Raw genomic sequence first — 17,417 nt, forward strand, 5'->3', positions numbered from 1 at the left:
GAGTTTTCATAAGGGGAGATTTCAATGGCCATATAGGTAGTGCAATCGACGGGTATGACAGTATTCATGGGGGTTTCAGTTTTGGTAGTAGGAACGAGGAGGGGCGCACGTTGCTTGATTTTGCTACTGCACACGATATGGTGGTCACTAACTCCTTTAACAAGAGAGATGTGAATTTGATTACGTTCCATAGCGGGGGACATTGTACCCAAATCGACTACATCCTGGTTCGAAATCGGGATCGATGGGCTTGCATTGACTGTAAGGTGTTCCCTGAAGAGGCATGTGCATCACAACACAGATTGTTGGTTTTGGTGTACGCCACGGGCAAAAAACTCATAGGAGGGCTAAACTAGGTAAACCTAGGATCCTTTGGAAGAATTTACATGGAGCGACAGCTGATGACTTTAGGAGTAAGGTTTTGTCTCATACAGGTTTTGGAACTACAAACTCAAATAATGCAGATATGTTATGGAAAAATATGGCAAATTCCATCAGAGAGGTGGGAAAAAACACCCTTGGATTGTCAACAGGGAAGGTCAAGGAACATAAAGAATCGTGGTGGTGGAATGAAGAAGTCCAAACTAAGGTGAAGACAAAACAAACTTGCTTCAAGAAGTTTCTACAATGCAATAACGACGAGGAAAGATCGAGAGCTAAACATAGATACAAGGAGGCAAAGCGGGAAGCCAAGAAAACAGTGGCTAAAGCAAAGGATAAGGCATACGAGGAAATGTACAAGAGATTAGACACCAAGGAAGGACAAAACGGCATCTTCAGGCTTGCAAAATCCAGCGAGAATAGGGAAAAGGATCTAGGTAGCATTAGGTTTATTAAGGAAAAAAATGGTGTTCTTTCAGTGAAAGAACATGATATTAAGAGGGTTTGGGGTAGTTACTTCTTCGGATTATTTAATGACGATGCCTCTCTCTGTAGAGATAGTACCATTGATGGATCAGTCGACCATCATACTACGGTCAATGACTGCCCTACAAGTAGGATTGAGATTGAGGAAGTCAAAATGGCTCTTAGAAAGATGGGGAGGGACAAAGCTGTCGGTCCAGATCAAATTCCTATCACTGTGTGGTTGGCTCTATAAGAAGATGGAGTTAAGTGGTTGACCAGCATCTTTAATATTATTTTAGAGATCGCCAACATGCCAGAGGAGTGGAGAGAATCTACGGTGATACCAATCTATAAGAATAAAAGAGATCCCCAACGTTGTGGTAACTACAGAGGTATTAAACTACTCAGTCATACCATGAAGCTATGGGAAAGGGTGATAGAGGCTAGGTTGAGACTGATTACTAGGGTTTCGGAAAACCAATTTGGCTTTATGTCGGACAGGTCTACTACGGAGGCGATTCATCTACTTCGACGGCTTATGGAGAAATATAGGGAAAAAATAGAGATCTTCATATGGCGTTTATTGATCTTGAGAAGGCGTATGATAGCGTTCCCCGCGATACGATCTGGAAGACCTTGGAAATGAGACGGATCCCAACTGCTTATATCTGGGTGATTCGTGATATGTACTGTAGATCTTCATACGTCAGGACTACAGTTGGCGACACCGAGACTTTCCCGGTGGAAATCGGACTCCACCAGGGGTCGGCTCTTAGCCCTTACATCTTCGCCTTGATTATGGACGACGTCTATTGTGCGACTCCAGACGGTGTTCCATGGTGTATGCTTTTCGCTGACGACATTGTCCTAGTTGCTGAAACAAAAACTGAGCTGAATGGTAGACTGGCTACCTGGAAGACTGCCTTGGAAGAAAAAAGTCTAAGGATCAATATTGAAAAGACAGAGTATTTATGTTCAAACTTCAGTGGGAACCAAAACGATGAAAATGTAGAAGTATGCATCGAAGGACACGTTCTCCCCTCAAAGGATTGTTTCAAGTATCTAGGGTCTATGATACATAAAAATGGGGGTGTAGATGATGACGTTACACACCGTATAAAGGCGGGATGACTAAAGTGGAAGGCTGCAACTGGAGTTTTGTGTGACAAGAAGATGCCTCTAAAACTTAAGGGAAAATTTTATAGAATGACAATAAGACCAGCGCTGCTGTATGGATCAGAATATTGGGCAATCAAGAAAGATCACTTGAGGAGGATGGAGGCCGCAGAAATGAGAATGCTTCGATGGGCATGTGGTAGGACTCTGTGGGACATGAGACCAAACTCTACAATTAGGATGTATTTGGGGGTGGTGCATGTATCCGAAAAATTGAGGGAGGGAAGACTACAATGGTTTGGGCATGTTCTTAGGCGACAACCGTCGGATGCAGTCAAGAGGGTAGAGTCGATAACAGTCGACGGTGCCAGAAAGAGAGGACGACCAATGAGGAAGTGGGTAGACTGCTTGAGATCTGATTTGAAGGATTTAACCCTTATCGAGGACATGACCTCCGATAGGAAAGTATGGAGACTTAAGACCAGAGTAGCTGAGTAGTGTGGGCATCTCAGTCTTCGTTTTTAATGCCTTTATAGTAATTTCCATGAATTCTACTTTTTATATGTTTCTGTCATTGGAATTTATGTAGGCTTAGAATTAGGGTGGCAGAGTAGTGTTATCTTAGTTTAGGTTTTAACCATTTTAACTTTATTCCTTATCGCATCTTGCTATCGTTGACTTCTGTTTATCATTCTCTTCATGTTTCCTCTTTTAAATTTAGCCGGGACTTACGTTTCTGTCTATAAGCAGATTTTCCACGCAGGGATTTATTTGCAGGGATTACTTCAAATTACAGACGCGCATATGAAGACGTTGGGGGCAGCCTACTACCTCACCTCCCCCTTACCCCATTGCATATGGGAATAGGGTTTTGTTATTGTTGTTATTGTTGTTGCTCTTACAGTTCGGAGATGTCAATTAATGGAAACTCTATATCACAGGTCCTCTATCATTCTTTCTCTGATATTCATTTATATTTATGAAATTATACTACAATCTCAATTTTTCTTTTTACCCTCAAGTATAGTCTTACTGTACCTTCTAACCTCTTCTTGTAATTGCCTTTTTAATGCTTGGTTCTGTTCACCTAGCATGAAATGAGACTTAAAGTTTCGTGCTGTTTAAATTTGAATCAACCCTAAAAAATAATAAATAACCGAAGGATAATCCATTCCTAAACAATTCAGGAAGCAAGAGAAGGTTGGAATCCTTTTGCTTAATGTGAGCTTCTGGAGCTAGCTTTATTTTCGTATAATCCTAGATAGGTAAAGACTTATCTACACATTCTCGATCAAGGTTTTGCTTGACATGATTTTAACCATGTTACCTCTCTTCACTTTGTCAATAGGCTGATGTGCAAGGTCTTGGTGAAAAAGCAAATAAACCATAAAAATACTTGCAAGATTTATCCATTCTCTCTCATAAAGAGAAGAGGTCTCATTAAAAACCCTTTTAATAACCATCGTATTACGACGGCCATTAGAAGGAAGAAAAGTACCTCAAAATTTTATTCATTAGAACCAACACAAAGCAAGATTACAATTATGCTGAGAAACCAGAAGCTAAGCAAGTCCCCTCTAAGTACACTCACTCTCTAGTCACAAAACTCTTTAATTACCCTATCCGCCTCCCAATTCGCGGAACACTTAATTTGTCTAAAGATCACATTACGAACCAATGCACATTCACAATTCCTTACCTAAAATTAAAAAAGTCATAGGACAATTTCCAAAATTTTTTAACCACTCCAAAAATATGGGACTATCACTTTCCAGAATCAGTCTACCTTTATCACACCATTTAGATTCTACAAATAAGGAAAGGCCCGCTTGAATGATATTCAATTCAACAAAAATTGGAGGCTTGGGCCAGCAGCATAGGAGAAACGACCCCGATAACTTACTCTATTCATCTCTCAGTAGCCCACCAATGCCACTTCCCAACTAATCTTTATTCACAACCCCATCAACATTTACCTTAAAGAACCCAAGGGCGGGGAGACCAAAGGAGGGGGATGGAATTAAGGCCTTGATGGTAGGGCAAGAATCAGCCAAGTAGGATTCCCCACCAGACAATCAAAAGAGATGACAATTTGGAACTTTGCCAAGAACTAAGAACCAACCTGAAACAAGCTAAAAGAAGAGGTTGGTTGATACAGCTTCCCATTCTCAAGATGATGGAATTTTGAAATTTCCAGATGGTCCACAAGATGACACTAGGGATGAAGTTCCAAATTACAGACTTTGTACATAAACTAGGCCATGCTTCCAAGAAAACTTTTTTCGAATTAGAAACCATCGAAAAAACATTCCAAAGCCATAGAAACCGAACCCAAAGACCACAAACTACACTACAAGTAAAGAATAGGTGGTGAACAAACCACAGAATGGGCAAAGGGGGTCTACAATCCCATTTATGCCTCTTCTTATTAATTCAGATTTAACCGTCAGTTTTTGATTAACTACCTACCACACAAAAATTTCAACCCTTGGGGGCATAAGACTACTCCAAATATTCTTCAACCAGAACAGATCATTTCCAGACAACCCAACCACTAATTTGACACAAGAGTTGACCGAGTAAATTCTTTCCCCGTTTCCAGTCCTCCACCGACGAGCCCATACTAACATTATTCAGGATCGAAGTGAGTTCCTCCAACTTTTCAGTTCCCAGTCCAATAGATTCCTTCTAAATTGGAATCCCAGCACCACCCATTCAAAGTAGGGGAACCAACTCGATACTTTCGACGAACACACATCCTCGCCTTCTGACAGAACTTTCGACAGAATCTTTTACAGCCCTGCAACTAGGCTTTCGGACGATAGACCTCTCATTTTCCGGATTACTTGTCTTCGGAATTAAAGTGATAAAGGAGTGATTGACGCCTTCCTCCCACCTTCTCCCCTTATAGACATCCTTGAAACCTTAAGATGTCTACCTTGATTGACTGCCAACTCTTGAAGAATCTCATATTTAAGCCATCCGGGCCTGGAGCCTTATTACTATCGGATGAGGCAAGGCTTCCCGTGAATGATTTAAAGTTCCTATTATACAGGTTGGGCAATGGGACTGCAAAGAACGCCTTAATTTCTTGAAGAAGAGTACTTTTTCGGTGTTGGTGTCGTGGTTGTTCAAAGTGAATGTATCTGATCATGTAGTTAGTGGATTTTGTTGCGTTAATCCAAATTGTTCTGGAGTGGTTTTGGATAATCTTGTGGCTAACTGTGAGAAGAAGAAACCTAACATTCTAGAAACAATCAGCAATGAGTCTGTAACACCCCCAACCCGTATCCGACCCGGATACGAGTCCGAAGTGTCACATTGACTTTTCAAACATTTATTCGTATAAAATAGTGAGTAATTTAAAACTTTGATAACATTTAAATTACTTCAAAACGTTTACAACAGATATCAGAGTTCATACCATTATATCTTTAGACTACATGCCAACTACACTCTTAAACAGTACATACATTTTCTGATCTGACATTTGGTAAGGAGAACTGACCTGTCTTGCTCCGCATTACTCTTTATTCTTCTCGAAACCTACGTGTGAAACAATCACACGCTAAGTCGTTGACTTAGTGAGGCAATAATTAAACATATAACAATAATTCATGAACGTGCATTCATACCATTGAATCATGACATTTCAATATGCATGTATCTATTGCATGATAACAATATATATAATCATGTCATACACACACGCAACATATCTTCTTGTATTACTTTCACTTTTCGTTTGTCTTCCAATTGCATTGCCCATGTATATTATTATCTTTATCAACATCATTAATTCAAGCAACACATGACATATCACCATAAGTATATACATCACATATTCTTATACATTACATTCCATGTTATCTCTCTTATTAGCCCATGTGCACCTGTGAGAACTGTAGATATGTGAGTCTATTGAGGTTGTGCAACCACTATGCTGTCACCACAGCTCATAAATGTCCCGAAGGACCTATCCAGAGGTCACACAGATCCCTGTAACTATCCAGAGGTCATAAAGATCCTCGGTAAACTGTCCATATGTTCCTTAGAACATAGGTATACTGTCCATATGTCTCGAAAGACATAGGTAAAACTGTCCATATGTTCCGTAGAATATAGGTAAACCCTCGACTCTTGGCATGCCAACTATACCCCTAGCTCTCATGACACATAACATGGGCGTTATCATTATTTCATTTCAAATATTCACATAAACTTGTAATTCACTTTCACATATCACGTATCACATAGCTTCTTTTCATATTATCACATAGTCACGTAGTTCACTTACACGTAGATCATTTCCATATAATTCACATGTCACCTATATCATGTTTTCATATAATTATCATTCTCACCCAATCACCTTTATTCATATAACCATACTTATATCTTGTTCATATAAGATCATACTTCATATAATATATAAAACACCTAGAACACTTCACGTAGCTTATAGTCATAGGTCTTATCTCATAACATATACTTGTTTTCACATATATATATTTCATATCATTTCTTATACCATCACATAATTCATTTATCATACATAACATATTATGTAACATTATAATAGAAATACCTAAGTCAATATCACTTAGAGCACATATATACTTATAGTCACATTGCTTATATCTTAATCTTATGCCTTCTCTTAGACAATATATTCACATGTTCAGGTAATCCACCATTTCTTCACATAATTATGTATTCATATAACTCATTTCATTTCATTTCATATTTATCTATATATATATATCCTCAGATTTATCCTAATATAAATCATATAGCACTCTTATAATTCATATTCTATCATCTAGGGCAGACTTATAAACATCTCACTTCTATTATTTCTTTAGGTATATCTAATCTGTTTACTTAATTCAATTTCATATAACATCTATAATCTTCTCATATACTTCATAAATTCTATCCTACAACCCATGTGTTTATAGTTTTTATTTAAACATATGAATCTTTCCCATCTAGCTTATTTCACTTATCATATAATATAATTATATTTTACTATGATCACATAGTTTATCTCATAATTCATAACCTTTCTTATGTAATTACTTATACTTTATCATCTAACACATAAAAGAACAGATCAATCCATATAATCAAGCATACATACATGCATATTCAACTCATGCCTTTATCATGCATTCATGTGTAACACTTCAGGAAATAGACTCATCACAAGTCTTATTCCCATCGCACATCATATACTATTGAATATGCACTCACCTGGCCTCACTAGTCAATATCTGTTATTTTTCCTTGATCGATCTTACTTGCCAAACGTTCGGAGTTGCTTTATGCATAGAATCTACATACATGTACATTTTGAGGCAATCATTAGATACCTACACCTTGTAATTGGATACTAGCAACTTAAACGAACTTATTAAACCATATTAACATTTTTCTTTAGGGGGAATCGGTTCCCTACCATGGGGGTATCAATTCCCTCAAGACATTCTGGAATTCTGTCGTTTGAAGGGTATCGGTTCCCCTTGAATGGGTACCGATTCCCCTTGCCCAGAAATCATATTTTCAACCCGAAAATTACTTCATTTCCACTCAAACACTTCATATATCATTCCCTTTTCATTCTTAACTCTAGTACACATACTTAAACCAATCTATATCATTTATTTCATCTTAAACCTCAAAATCCTATCATCCATATAAGATTCAAAATCATATCAAATTTCAATGTGTTCTAATTCCCATTCTAACACTTCATACTTCTTAATTAGATTGATGACAAGTCAAATTCATCCATAAAACTTCAACAACCATACCATATCAAAATTTCATCTTAAAACTCATATGGCAAATTCCTTCATAATTCCTTTATCTTATTGTTTAAATCCCATATAAGCTTTCCTTAAGCTTATTTAATACCCAAAGAATCAAAACTAAGCTTAAAACTCAAGAATTAACCAACTGAAATTAAACTTACCTTTGCCTTGCTCCCCCACGTATGAAGAAGAAGAAAGGAGAAGAGCACTCTGGATGGTTCTCACACATCCCACGTTTATATTACCTTAAAAAAAATATAAAAATCCTTCTGGTCAAATGACCATAATACCCTTAATTTCCTTTAATAATTACCAAATAACCTTCAATATATATTCAAATAATCATTGAATTCCTTCATTCTTCTACTTTAGTCACCAAATTCTGAAACTTTACAATTTGGTCACTAACCCGGTATTGCGGATGTTACAGAGTCCCATTTGCAGGTACTTCATTTTTTCTTGTTGCAATTTAGTAAGTATTACCTATACAGTAGAAGAATGACTACTGACTAGCTACTCCACCACGAGATTTTCAACTGGTGAATTTATGCTAAATTTTTAATAAAATATGTTTAAAATTCCTATTTATGAATAGTTAAGAGAAATTCTAATTAAAATTCAATCAGTTCCAATAAAAGATGAATAATGCTGGCAGAATGAATTTTACTTAATTAGTTTATGCACTTTTTGTAAGAACTGAACTAGCACGTCTTGCTTTTGTGAATATTACTATGTAGTTTATCAGCTCTTTATGGGGTATTATTTTGTTGGTTTTGCAGAGTTAATCAGATAGAACTTGTAACTTTGTCATTCTATCTCCAGGTATACGAGTCAGATGATACTGACGTCAAGAAAGTGGCTCACATATCTCTTGATCAAGCACATAGCTCCCTCCATATTGATCCTGGGTATTGTTTGAAATGTGGTTCCTATTGCAACTTTTCATCTAGGAGTGAAGAAGTTAAAAAAGCTTGGATTGATCTCAGAAGGTACACAGTTAATCTGTACTTAAGCTTTTGTGGTTCATGATTATATATATATTCGGAATCTTGTTATTTTTATAAGTATCTCATTAGGATTAATCATCTTTGATTCTAAGGTGTACTTCTCTCATTCATTTAGAATTATGTTGCAACATATACTGTCGAGCTGCAGAGAAGCATTTATGTTTTACCTTCTATGTGTTCATTGCTCGATAGATTGCATGATTCCGATAGCTTCCAAAGATATTTGCAGTACTACTCTAGATGCCTTGAGATCTCTTGGTATTTTAAGATCAATATTGCATGAATATAAAAAAGGCATTGCAGAAGTAAGTTCCATCGACTAGTTATTAACACCTTCCTCGCATCCAATGTGAGTTTTGTAAGAGTTACCGGCCAGTAATTCGAGATGTAACCATCTATGACATCGTCTTTTGCAGGCAGAGGACATTCTTGCAAAGGCATTTTGTTTTGTTGAAGATTTTTCAGTCCGCTAAAGATTGTCAATCATCGATTGAGGTTGCTGTTTACTAATCTAAGAATTCTTTTGGTGGTGTGTATGCATAAACTACTTCACACACTTAAGATTCCAGGAATCGCATCACTAGGTTAGGAGGATCACTGTTCCTCATTATTTACAGAAATTCAAAAACTCTCAAGGAATTTTAGTCATTTGGGTAATTACAAAATCGAGTGAGTGCAATATTTTGTAAATATTATGGACCACATGCAGCCACTCTATTTCCTTACCTATTGGTTCTTGATAGAGAAAGGTGCCGTGTTATTAACTGAAAATGGCAAACCCTTTTCTCTCTCTCATCAACCAGTATCCGTTGTTGTTTCTGTAAGCATTTTTTTGGCAAACTGACACCTCATATTTCAGTCATGCCACCCCCACAATATGTTTATACAGAGGGGAGAGATCTACATTCACTGGTGTAAAAGTTTATACAATTTCTCGATTATATTAGATCAAACTAAATTTATGACCGAAATTTTAACATTTTTATTCTCCTTATTCAACTTTTATTTCTTGAGCAAACATAAATGTTGTTCAATTTCTACCTTACCCTGCGGGAACCAACTTTGGAAATATTGAACAACTCTTAATTGTTCCTTCACCTTGTCCTGAAGCCATGATACCAAACCTGACCAACAAGGATTAGGTTGATTTAAATTCACTGATTTTTTTTTTACAAATATTGCTCAAACTCTATGATCAATCCAACAATTTTTTTTTGTCTGTCTCTCTTATTTCTTCTCCTTGAACTTCACTGATCCTTTCTTCTACCTTTTTTTCCCATTTTCTGCCATTTTCTGTTGTTCTTGACAATCTTTGGATTTGCTCTTCATTAGATATCACTTTTAAAAAGCTGATTGCCAAAAAATACTCAACTGCACAAGTGGATTGGCGTCTGATAATCATGCCAATGTTTCTAAAATGGCAAAACTTGTCACAGAATTTAATATGACACGATGGACGAGAGAGGGTTAGCCAAAATCCAGCCTTTACATGGTCCTAATCAGACTTCTTCAGTATTTAGCAGTAATCAAGCTGGCAAAACAACCAAGAATGTCAGCAGAATATACAAATTGCCCAAACCAGAAAGAGTAAACTAACAGAAATGTCATCAGATATCCTGGTTATTATTCTCTTTCTACCAAATCTCCCTCTTTACCCAGCAGCTATGTTATTCAGATTTGGATGTGAGTGTATATTTATTTTTCCCTACATTTTCTATGGATTTAGTGAGTCTTTGGACCGTACTCGTGTATATTAGGATATGTGACAGACACAAATATTGAATAACTTTTAATTATTAGTAATATTGAACAACTCTTATTTATTCGACCACCTTCTCCTGAACCCATGATACCAAGCCAGGCCAAAATTGTGAAAACAAGGATTTAAGTTGATGTTGATTTATATTTATAATTAATAAAAAAAACGCTTTAAACCATCATCAATGTGGATGTAGCTCAGATGGTAGAGCGCTCGCTTAGCATGCGAGAGGTACGGGGATCGATACCCCGCATCTCCATTTCTATTTTTATGCGGACTTTCTATTCTCACTCTGTGATCAACCCAGCAATGTTCTTTTTGTTTGTCTCTCTAATTTTTTCTCCCTGAATTTCACTAATCCTTTCTTCTACCTATTTTTCCATGTTTCTGCTGTTCTTGGCAATCTTTGGATTTTCTCTTCATCAGATATCGCTGTGACAAAGCTGATTTGTCAAAAATATTAAACTTCATGACATGAGTGGTTTGGCGTCTGATAATCATGCCAATGTTTCTAAGATGGCAAAACTTGTCAAAGAATCTAACAAGGTACGATCGACGAGAGAGGGTCAGCCAAAACCCATCCTTTGCGTGGTCCTAATCAAACTTCTTCAGTATGTAGCAGCAGTAACCATGCTGGCAAAACAACCATGAATGTCGGCAGAATATACTACTTTGCTCAAATGGCTACAACCCCAAACCAGAGAAAGAGTAAGCTAATATTCCTTTTGGTGGTCGGCTAATTTGAGTAATGGACACGTCCGATTCCGATGTGTGGTGTTCATGAGGAAACTGTATGCACGATCTGCGGGATTGTGCTGATATCCCAGCTATATTGATTCAAGCCAAGGTGGTTTTTCTGGTGCACTGCAGGAGGGTTCTTTGCCTTATGATTGTGGCACCTGATTCACAAAATATTATTGTTTTAGTCGCTTCGTCATTTGTGGATTATTTTCTCTTAATGATGATGTCTAGATCTCATAGGAAAAAAATATCTACGACATCTCATATCAAAATGATCAGATTCATCAAGTAATTTTATTCAGAAATTTACATTTACCATCCTCCACCTCATTTGTATGGACGAAGTGTTTGATGATTCGTTTTATCCAAATTTTGATATCATTTCGACGTAAATAAACAATATTCATTATTACATAATAGATCCTGAAATAAGAAATATAATTTAAGAACAATATATCAAATAAATTCTCAGTATAAAAAAGATGAATCACAAATATCGCTAAAACATCAAGTATCAGTTAGAAAAATTAAATTATTTTTCACACGAATATAATTTTAAAACTCAATCAAAATGAAAATTACTTAAATGCATAACGGATAAACTAGTTATACTATTAAATATTTAAATACCATATTGAACGAAATAAATAAATAATAAAGATAACATATTGAATTGAGGTTTAATAAAGCATATTTTCGTACTAACCAAGCTACTTCAGTGGTCAAAATGATGTCTGTTATCTCTAAAAAGATCTTAAATTTGAACACTAATAACTACAAGGGTGATAAATTTTTACTATCAAATGTTATTTTTTTATAAAAAAAAAATACTACCTTGTACCTTAGATTAATAAAAAAAAATAAAGGATATTTTTTTTACATTTCAGTAATTATTATTATAGCGGATGATAAAACTTTATTATTTTCATAATATTATAAATGCTGAAATGATTTTTGGGGTGGTTTTCAATGGCAAATGATTCGACTATTTATAGCTGAGCATTGAAGGATCAAATTATGGATACCTTGTTAATTTAGGGATCAAAACAAAATCATCACATTGGCAATTTGCACAACTTGCGAAAATCGGTCCCATTGGGGGCAGTCATCTCTGACATTCGATGTCTTCCAATTTGACAAATCTGAAAGCCTGGAAATCCAATCCACATTCTAACAGATACATGCAACTTAAATTCTCAGGAAAAGAAAGGCTGGTTCATTTTGCTGATCATTTCATCAAATGACAAATACTCGCTCCATGCTCCCTCTTGTTGCTCTGATTTTGTTTCCATATTTTGTTTCTTCTTCATCAACCCAATCACCCAACATCACCACAGATCAGTCTGCTCTTCTCGTACTCAAATCTCGTATAACTTCCGACCCTCGAAACCTCTTATCAACCAACTGGTCCATCACCACGCCGGTCTGCAGTTGGATCGGCGTCACCTGCGGATCCATGAACGTTAGAATCACGGCTTTAAATCTCACAGGCATGGCTCTGGTAGGGACCATCCCACCGGACCTGGGAAATCTTTCTTTCTTGTCAAGCCTCACCATTCTTAACAACAGTTTCCATGGCTCATTACCCAACCAATTGGCTAATCTGCGTCGGTTGAGCCACATGAACTTGGGGAACAACCAAATCAGTGGGGAAGTCCCGTCGTGGTTTGGTTCTTCCTTCACCCGTCTTCGAACCTTGTATCTATTTGGAAACAACTTCACGGGTTTAATCCCATCGTCTCTGTGCTATTTACCAAAGCTGGAGATTTTGAATTTGAACAGAAACAATCTGCAAGGCCGGATTCCTGTCGGGTTTGGAAACATTTCCACCTTGAAGATATTGTCTTTGGAAAGTAACCTGCTTTCAGGTTCCATTTTCCACAGTTTATGTTTCAAGACATGTTTCTGCTGTTCTTTTTCTTACCCCCACAGGTATTCTTTTGTAGGTCAAATCCCTGGGACGATCGGTGATCTTCTGAACTTAGAGATGCTTAGCTTTTCATGGAACAACTTAACAGGGCCTGTGCCTTCAAGTATTGGGAACTTGACATTTCTGAGTTCCCTTGACTTTTCTTATAATAGCTTGTCAGGTATACTATAGCTGTAAATGGTTTCCTTTGTAGGGGTATGTTTGGAGGAATAAGTTTACGTCGATGTTGGTTTATTTTTTAAAAAAAAAAACTCTTGTTAGTTATTTAACGGTTGTGAATGTGTTGCTCAACATTTAAACATATTTACTAAAATGATGAAATTATACCATTAATTCTTAGGCTCTTTAAACTTTACCAGTTTAAATTCTAAAGTTCATATTATACTCAATTTAGTCTCTATCTTCACCGATATTTAAAATATAAAAAAATTAAAGTAAAAGGAGAACATGATAAACGAGTTTTTCAAATGAGATTGTTTGTGATCATAATTGAACAGAAACTTCTTTATATTAATTCATTTATTAAATGAAGATAAATTTTTTAGTTATACTCATTTATTAAACTTAATAAGTTAGTTCATTGACGGCCTTGTTTCATTTAGGTCTTTGTTAACACCAGATATCGTGTTTAAGTCTTAACAGCTTACTCATTATGGCAGGTACACTTCCATTTCAGTTTGGAAACCTAGAGAATCTAGAAATCTTATTTTTGGGACATAATAATTTCACTGGTTTCATCCCTCCTTCGATCTTTAACATGTCTACTACAAGAGTTATTTGGCTTGGTTTCAATCAACTCTCCGGCCAGCTTCCACCAGTTACGGGTCATGGACTTCCGAAACTCGAAGGGCTTTATCTTGAGATAAATGAACTCATTGGACCGATCCCAAGTTCCATCTCCAATGCCTCTAAACTTATTTATCTTCAGCTAACGAACAATTCCTTTTCCGGGCTTGTTCCAAGCACGTTTGGCAATCTAAAAGATCTGCAACACTTCGACGTAGGACATAACAATTTAAGTAGCGACCCTGAATTGAGCTTTCTCTCATCGTTGACAAACTGTAAAGACTTGCAAGTTGTGATATTTGATGATAATCCTTTGATCAGCGGTGAACTTCCGGTTTCTGTGGGGAATTTATCTGCTTCTGTAACCCTTTTCTATGCTTCTCATTGCAGCATTAAGGGCCGGATCCCAAGTGAAATCGGAAAGTTAAGGCGGCTGTTTTGGTTGGGGCTTGATCACAATGAGTTTACTGGAACAATGCCTGCAACACTTGGGAATTTGAGTGACCTTCAAAATGTTAGCCTTGGGAGTAATAAGCTACACGGATCGATCCCGTCCGAGTTATGTCATTTGCGGAGTTTGGCTTACTTGACTCTCACGGATAATGAACTATCTGGACCGATTCCAGCATGCTTAGGTGATGTTGTTTCTCTGAGAAATCTGTTCTTAGGCTCAAATAAGTTTACTTCGATTCCGTCGACCTTGGCGAGACTTAATGGTATCTTGTTCCTGGAGTTATCTTCAAATTCCCTAACTGGTTCTCTCCCGGTTGATATTGGGAACTGGAAGTCTGTGACCAATTTGAATTTGTCTGATAATCGGTTCTCCGGTGCTATCCCGAGCAGCATTGCTGGTCTCATGCACCTAACTCATCTCTCCTTATCTGGTAACATGTTACAGGGCTCTGTTCCTCAGTCTTTCTATGAGTTGACAAGTTTGGAGTACTTGGATTTGTCGAGAAACAACCTCTCAGGATCGATCCCGAAGTCGTTAGAGAATCTACGAAATCTCAAATATTTGAATGTCTCTTTCAATAGACTCACAGGGGAAATTCCGAACGGAGGGCCGTTGCAGAACTACTCAAGCCGATCATTCATAGGCAATGAAGAGTTGTGTGGTTCACCACAGTTTCAAGTCCCACTCTGCAGAACTGATGATCCCTCTAGAAGGTCCGGGAGTTCCAAGCTTTTATTATATATCCTACCTGCAACCGGCTCGGTGATATTAATATCGACCATGGTCATTGTCCTTTTACGATGTCGAAGTTTGAAAGATGAAGTGCACGATGATTTGCTACCATTGGCTGAATGGAGAAGGGTTTCTTACCATGATCTCCATGAAGCCACCGATGGATTTTCCGAAAGCAATTTACTAGGAGCAGGGAGTTTTGGGTCAGTATACCAAGGGACTCTCCCAACCGGGATGACCATTGCGGTAAAAGTCTTCGATACAAATCAAGATAGAGCCCTTAAAAGCTTCGATGTCGAGTGCGAGGTACTTCGCAACATCCGTCATCGAAATTTGGTTAAAATCATCAGTAGTTGCTCTAACATCGAATTCAAAGCTTTGGTACTCGAGTTCATGCCCAATGGAAGCTTGGAGAAGTGGCTTTATTCTCACAACCATGATCTGGATATTTCGAAAAGGCTGAACATAATGATCGATATCGCATCGGCACTGGAATATCTCCACCACAATCACACCCCACCGGTCGTTCACTGCGATTTAAAGCCAAACAATATCCTCCTGGACAAAAGCATGGTCGCACACCTGGGTGATTTTGGCATTGCAAAACTCTTGGGTGAAGAAGACTTAATGACACAAACCAAGACACTAGCAACTATAGGTTATATGTCACCAGGTAATGCAAATTAGTATTTCTACTCATATACGATCACATAGACATGCATTTGCCTTGAAATTATTTTTTCAGATGATTTCGTTTGTTACACAGAATACGGTTCAGAAGGAATTGTTTCAACCAAATGTGATGTGTATAGTTTCGGGATTCTTGTTATGGAAACTTTCACCGGAAAGAAACCAACAAACGACATGTTTGCCGAAGAAATGAGCCTAAAATGTTGGGTGAAAGAATCATTACCGTTTGAAGTAGATCATGTTATGGACACTAATTTGCTAAATACGGTAGATAGAGAAGGATTAGCGGTAAAGGATTGCGTATCTTCCGTCCTGCAATTAGCCCTGCAATGTTCGGCCGACTTAGCAGAGGAGAGGATTGATATTGAAGAAGTTGTTGCCAGGTTGAAGAAGATCAAAGCCATGTACTTGAATCAAGTTCAAGTTGAACATGTTTAATCTTCACATCAAGTAGATTATATTCAGGATGGTTTCACGTCTATTTACCTTGTTTTTTCTACTAATTAATTTTTAATTTAATATTTATAATTTATTTATGTAATTTTCAGTGACCAAACATTTAGCTTCATAAATAGAGTCTTAATCTTTCAAATTATTTTGAAGAGAAATTATTTGCAATTTTTAAGGTTTAGGTAATAAAGATAGTTTTATAAGATATTGAAAGAGTATTTTTGGTATACATTAGTATATATATCAAATTTTGAGATATATGAAACAAAAAAACTCTTTGTAATCTCTATATTGGATTATTGTTTCTTTTATTTATAGAGATAAAATAAAATCGAATCATATTAAATCTTATTTCTTATATATATCTCATTTATATTGATCTTGCTTTTGATTCTCTTCTCATTTACGAATTCCTAACAACCATCATGAATCGAATTCAATACATTGATATATATTAAATAAATATAGATGAGCTTCATTAAAGGTTTCAATATTTCATCAATCGGACCATCACCACTTAACCAGGGTCGGCCCTGGGTCGGAGCAAGAGGGGCGCCCGCCTAGGGCCCATAATATTTTCTATAATAATATCTAAACTATGCATGTTAATATCACATAAATAGGGATTCATTTCTTTTATTTAATTATGGGCCAAAAAATAAAGAACATAAATAAAAGTTCATTTCTTTTATTTCGTCTCGGGCCAAAAATTACCCAGAGCCGACCTGACTTAACCTCTAAGAGAGTATGGATTGCGTTTTACTTTTCAACTATTTCTTTCTTTTGAACCTTTTGGGGTCATTATGTTGATCCCAAAGAGCTAATGCCCGTGATTAATAATTTTTTTTAAATCGATTAGCCATTGACGGTTATTTTTAAGATTGCATTTAAAACTATTGTTAACCACCTTAAGGGGATCATGCCATTATGCACTTCTAAAATTAATGTGTTTTACAAATTTCTGGTAACCTACTTGTTGCTCATGAACTTTTTCATTCATTATCTTAAAGGTCATCATTAGATAAAGAAATAAAATAAATATAAATACACAAGAAATATATAAATATGAGAACGATTTTAACAAGAAATA

At 36.7% G+C, this 17,417-nt stretch overlaps 1 protein-coding gene, 1 long non-coding RNA gene and 1 other non-coding gene across 3 annotated transcripts; all 3 read left to right on the forward strand.

Moving 5' to 3' along the window:
- The first annotated feature begins 8,207 nt into the window (after nucleotides 1–8,207).
- Nucleotides 8,208–9,670, forward strand: LOC120123432. Its single transcript, XR_005516189.1, has 3 exons — nucleotides 8,208–8,222; nucleotides 8,601–8,767; nucleotides 9,202–9,670. It is a non-coding gene; the product is annotated as an uncharacterized LOC120123432 (long non-coding RNA).
- Nucleotides 9,671–10,730: 1,060 nt separating this feature from the next.
- Nucleotides 10,731–10,803, forward strand: TRNAA-AGC. Its single transcript has one exon. It is a non-coding gene; the product is annotated as a tRNA-Ala (tRNA).
- A 1,698-nt stretch (nucleotides 10,804–12,501) lies between these two features.
- On the forward strand, nucleotides 12,502–16,315 carry LOC120123540 (probable LRR receptor-like serine/threonine-protein kinase At3g47570). Its single transcript, XM_039142399.1, has 4 exons — nucleotides 12,502–13,153; nucleotides 13,232–13,375; nucleotides 13,875–15,860; nucleotides 15,954–16,315. The coding sequence occupies exons 1-4, from the start codon at nucleotides 12,526–12,528 to the stop codon at nucleotides 16,313–16,315; spliced, it is 3,120 nt and encodes a 1,039-aa protein (XP_038998330.1). The 5' UTR covers nucleotides 12,502–12,525.
- The last annotated feature ends 1,102 nt before the right edge of the window (nucleotides 16,316–17,417 follow it).

This window comes from Hibiscus syriacus, unplaced genomic scaffold (genome assembly GCF_006381635.1).
Source record: "Hibiscus syriacus cultivar Baekdansim isolate YM2019G1 unplaced genomic scaffold, ASM638163v2 tig00110393_pilon, whole genome shotgun sequence".
Classification (NCBI taxonomy): Eukaryota; Viridiplantae; Streptophyta; class Magnoliopsida; order Malvales; family Malvaceae; genus Hibiscus; species Hibiscus syriacus.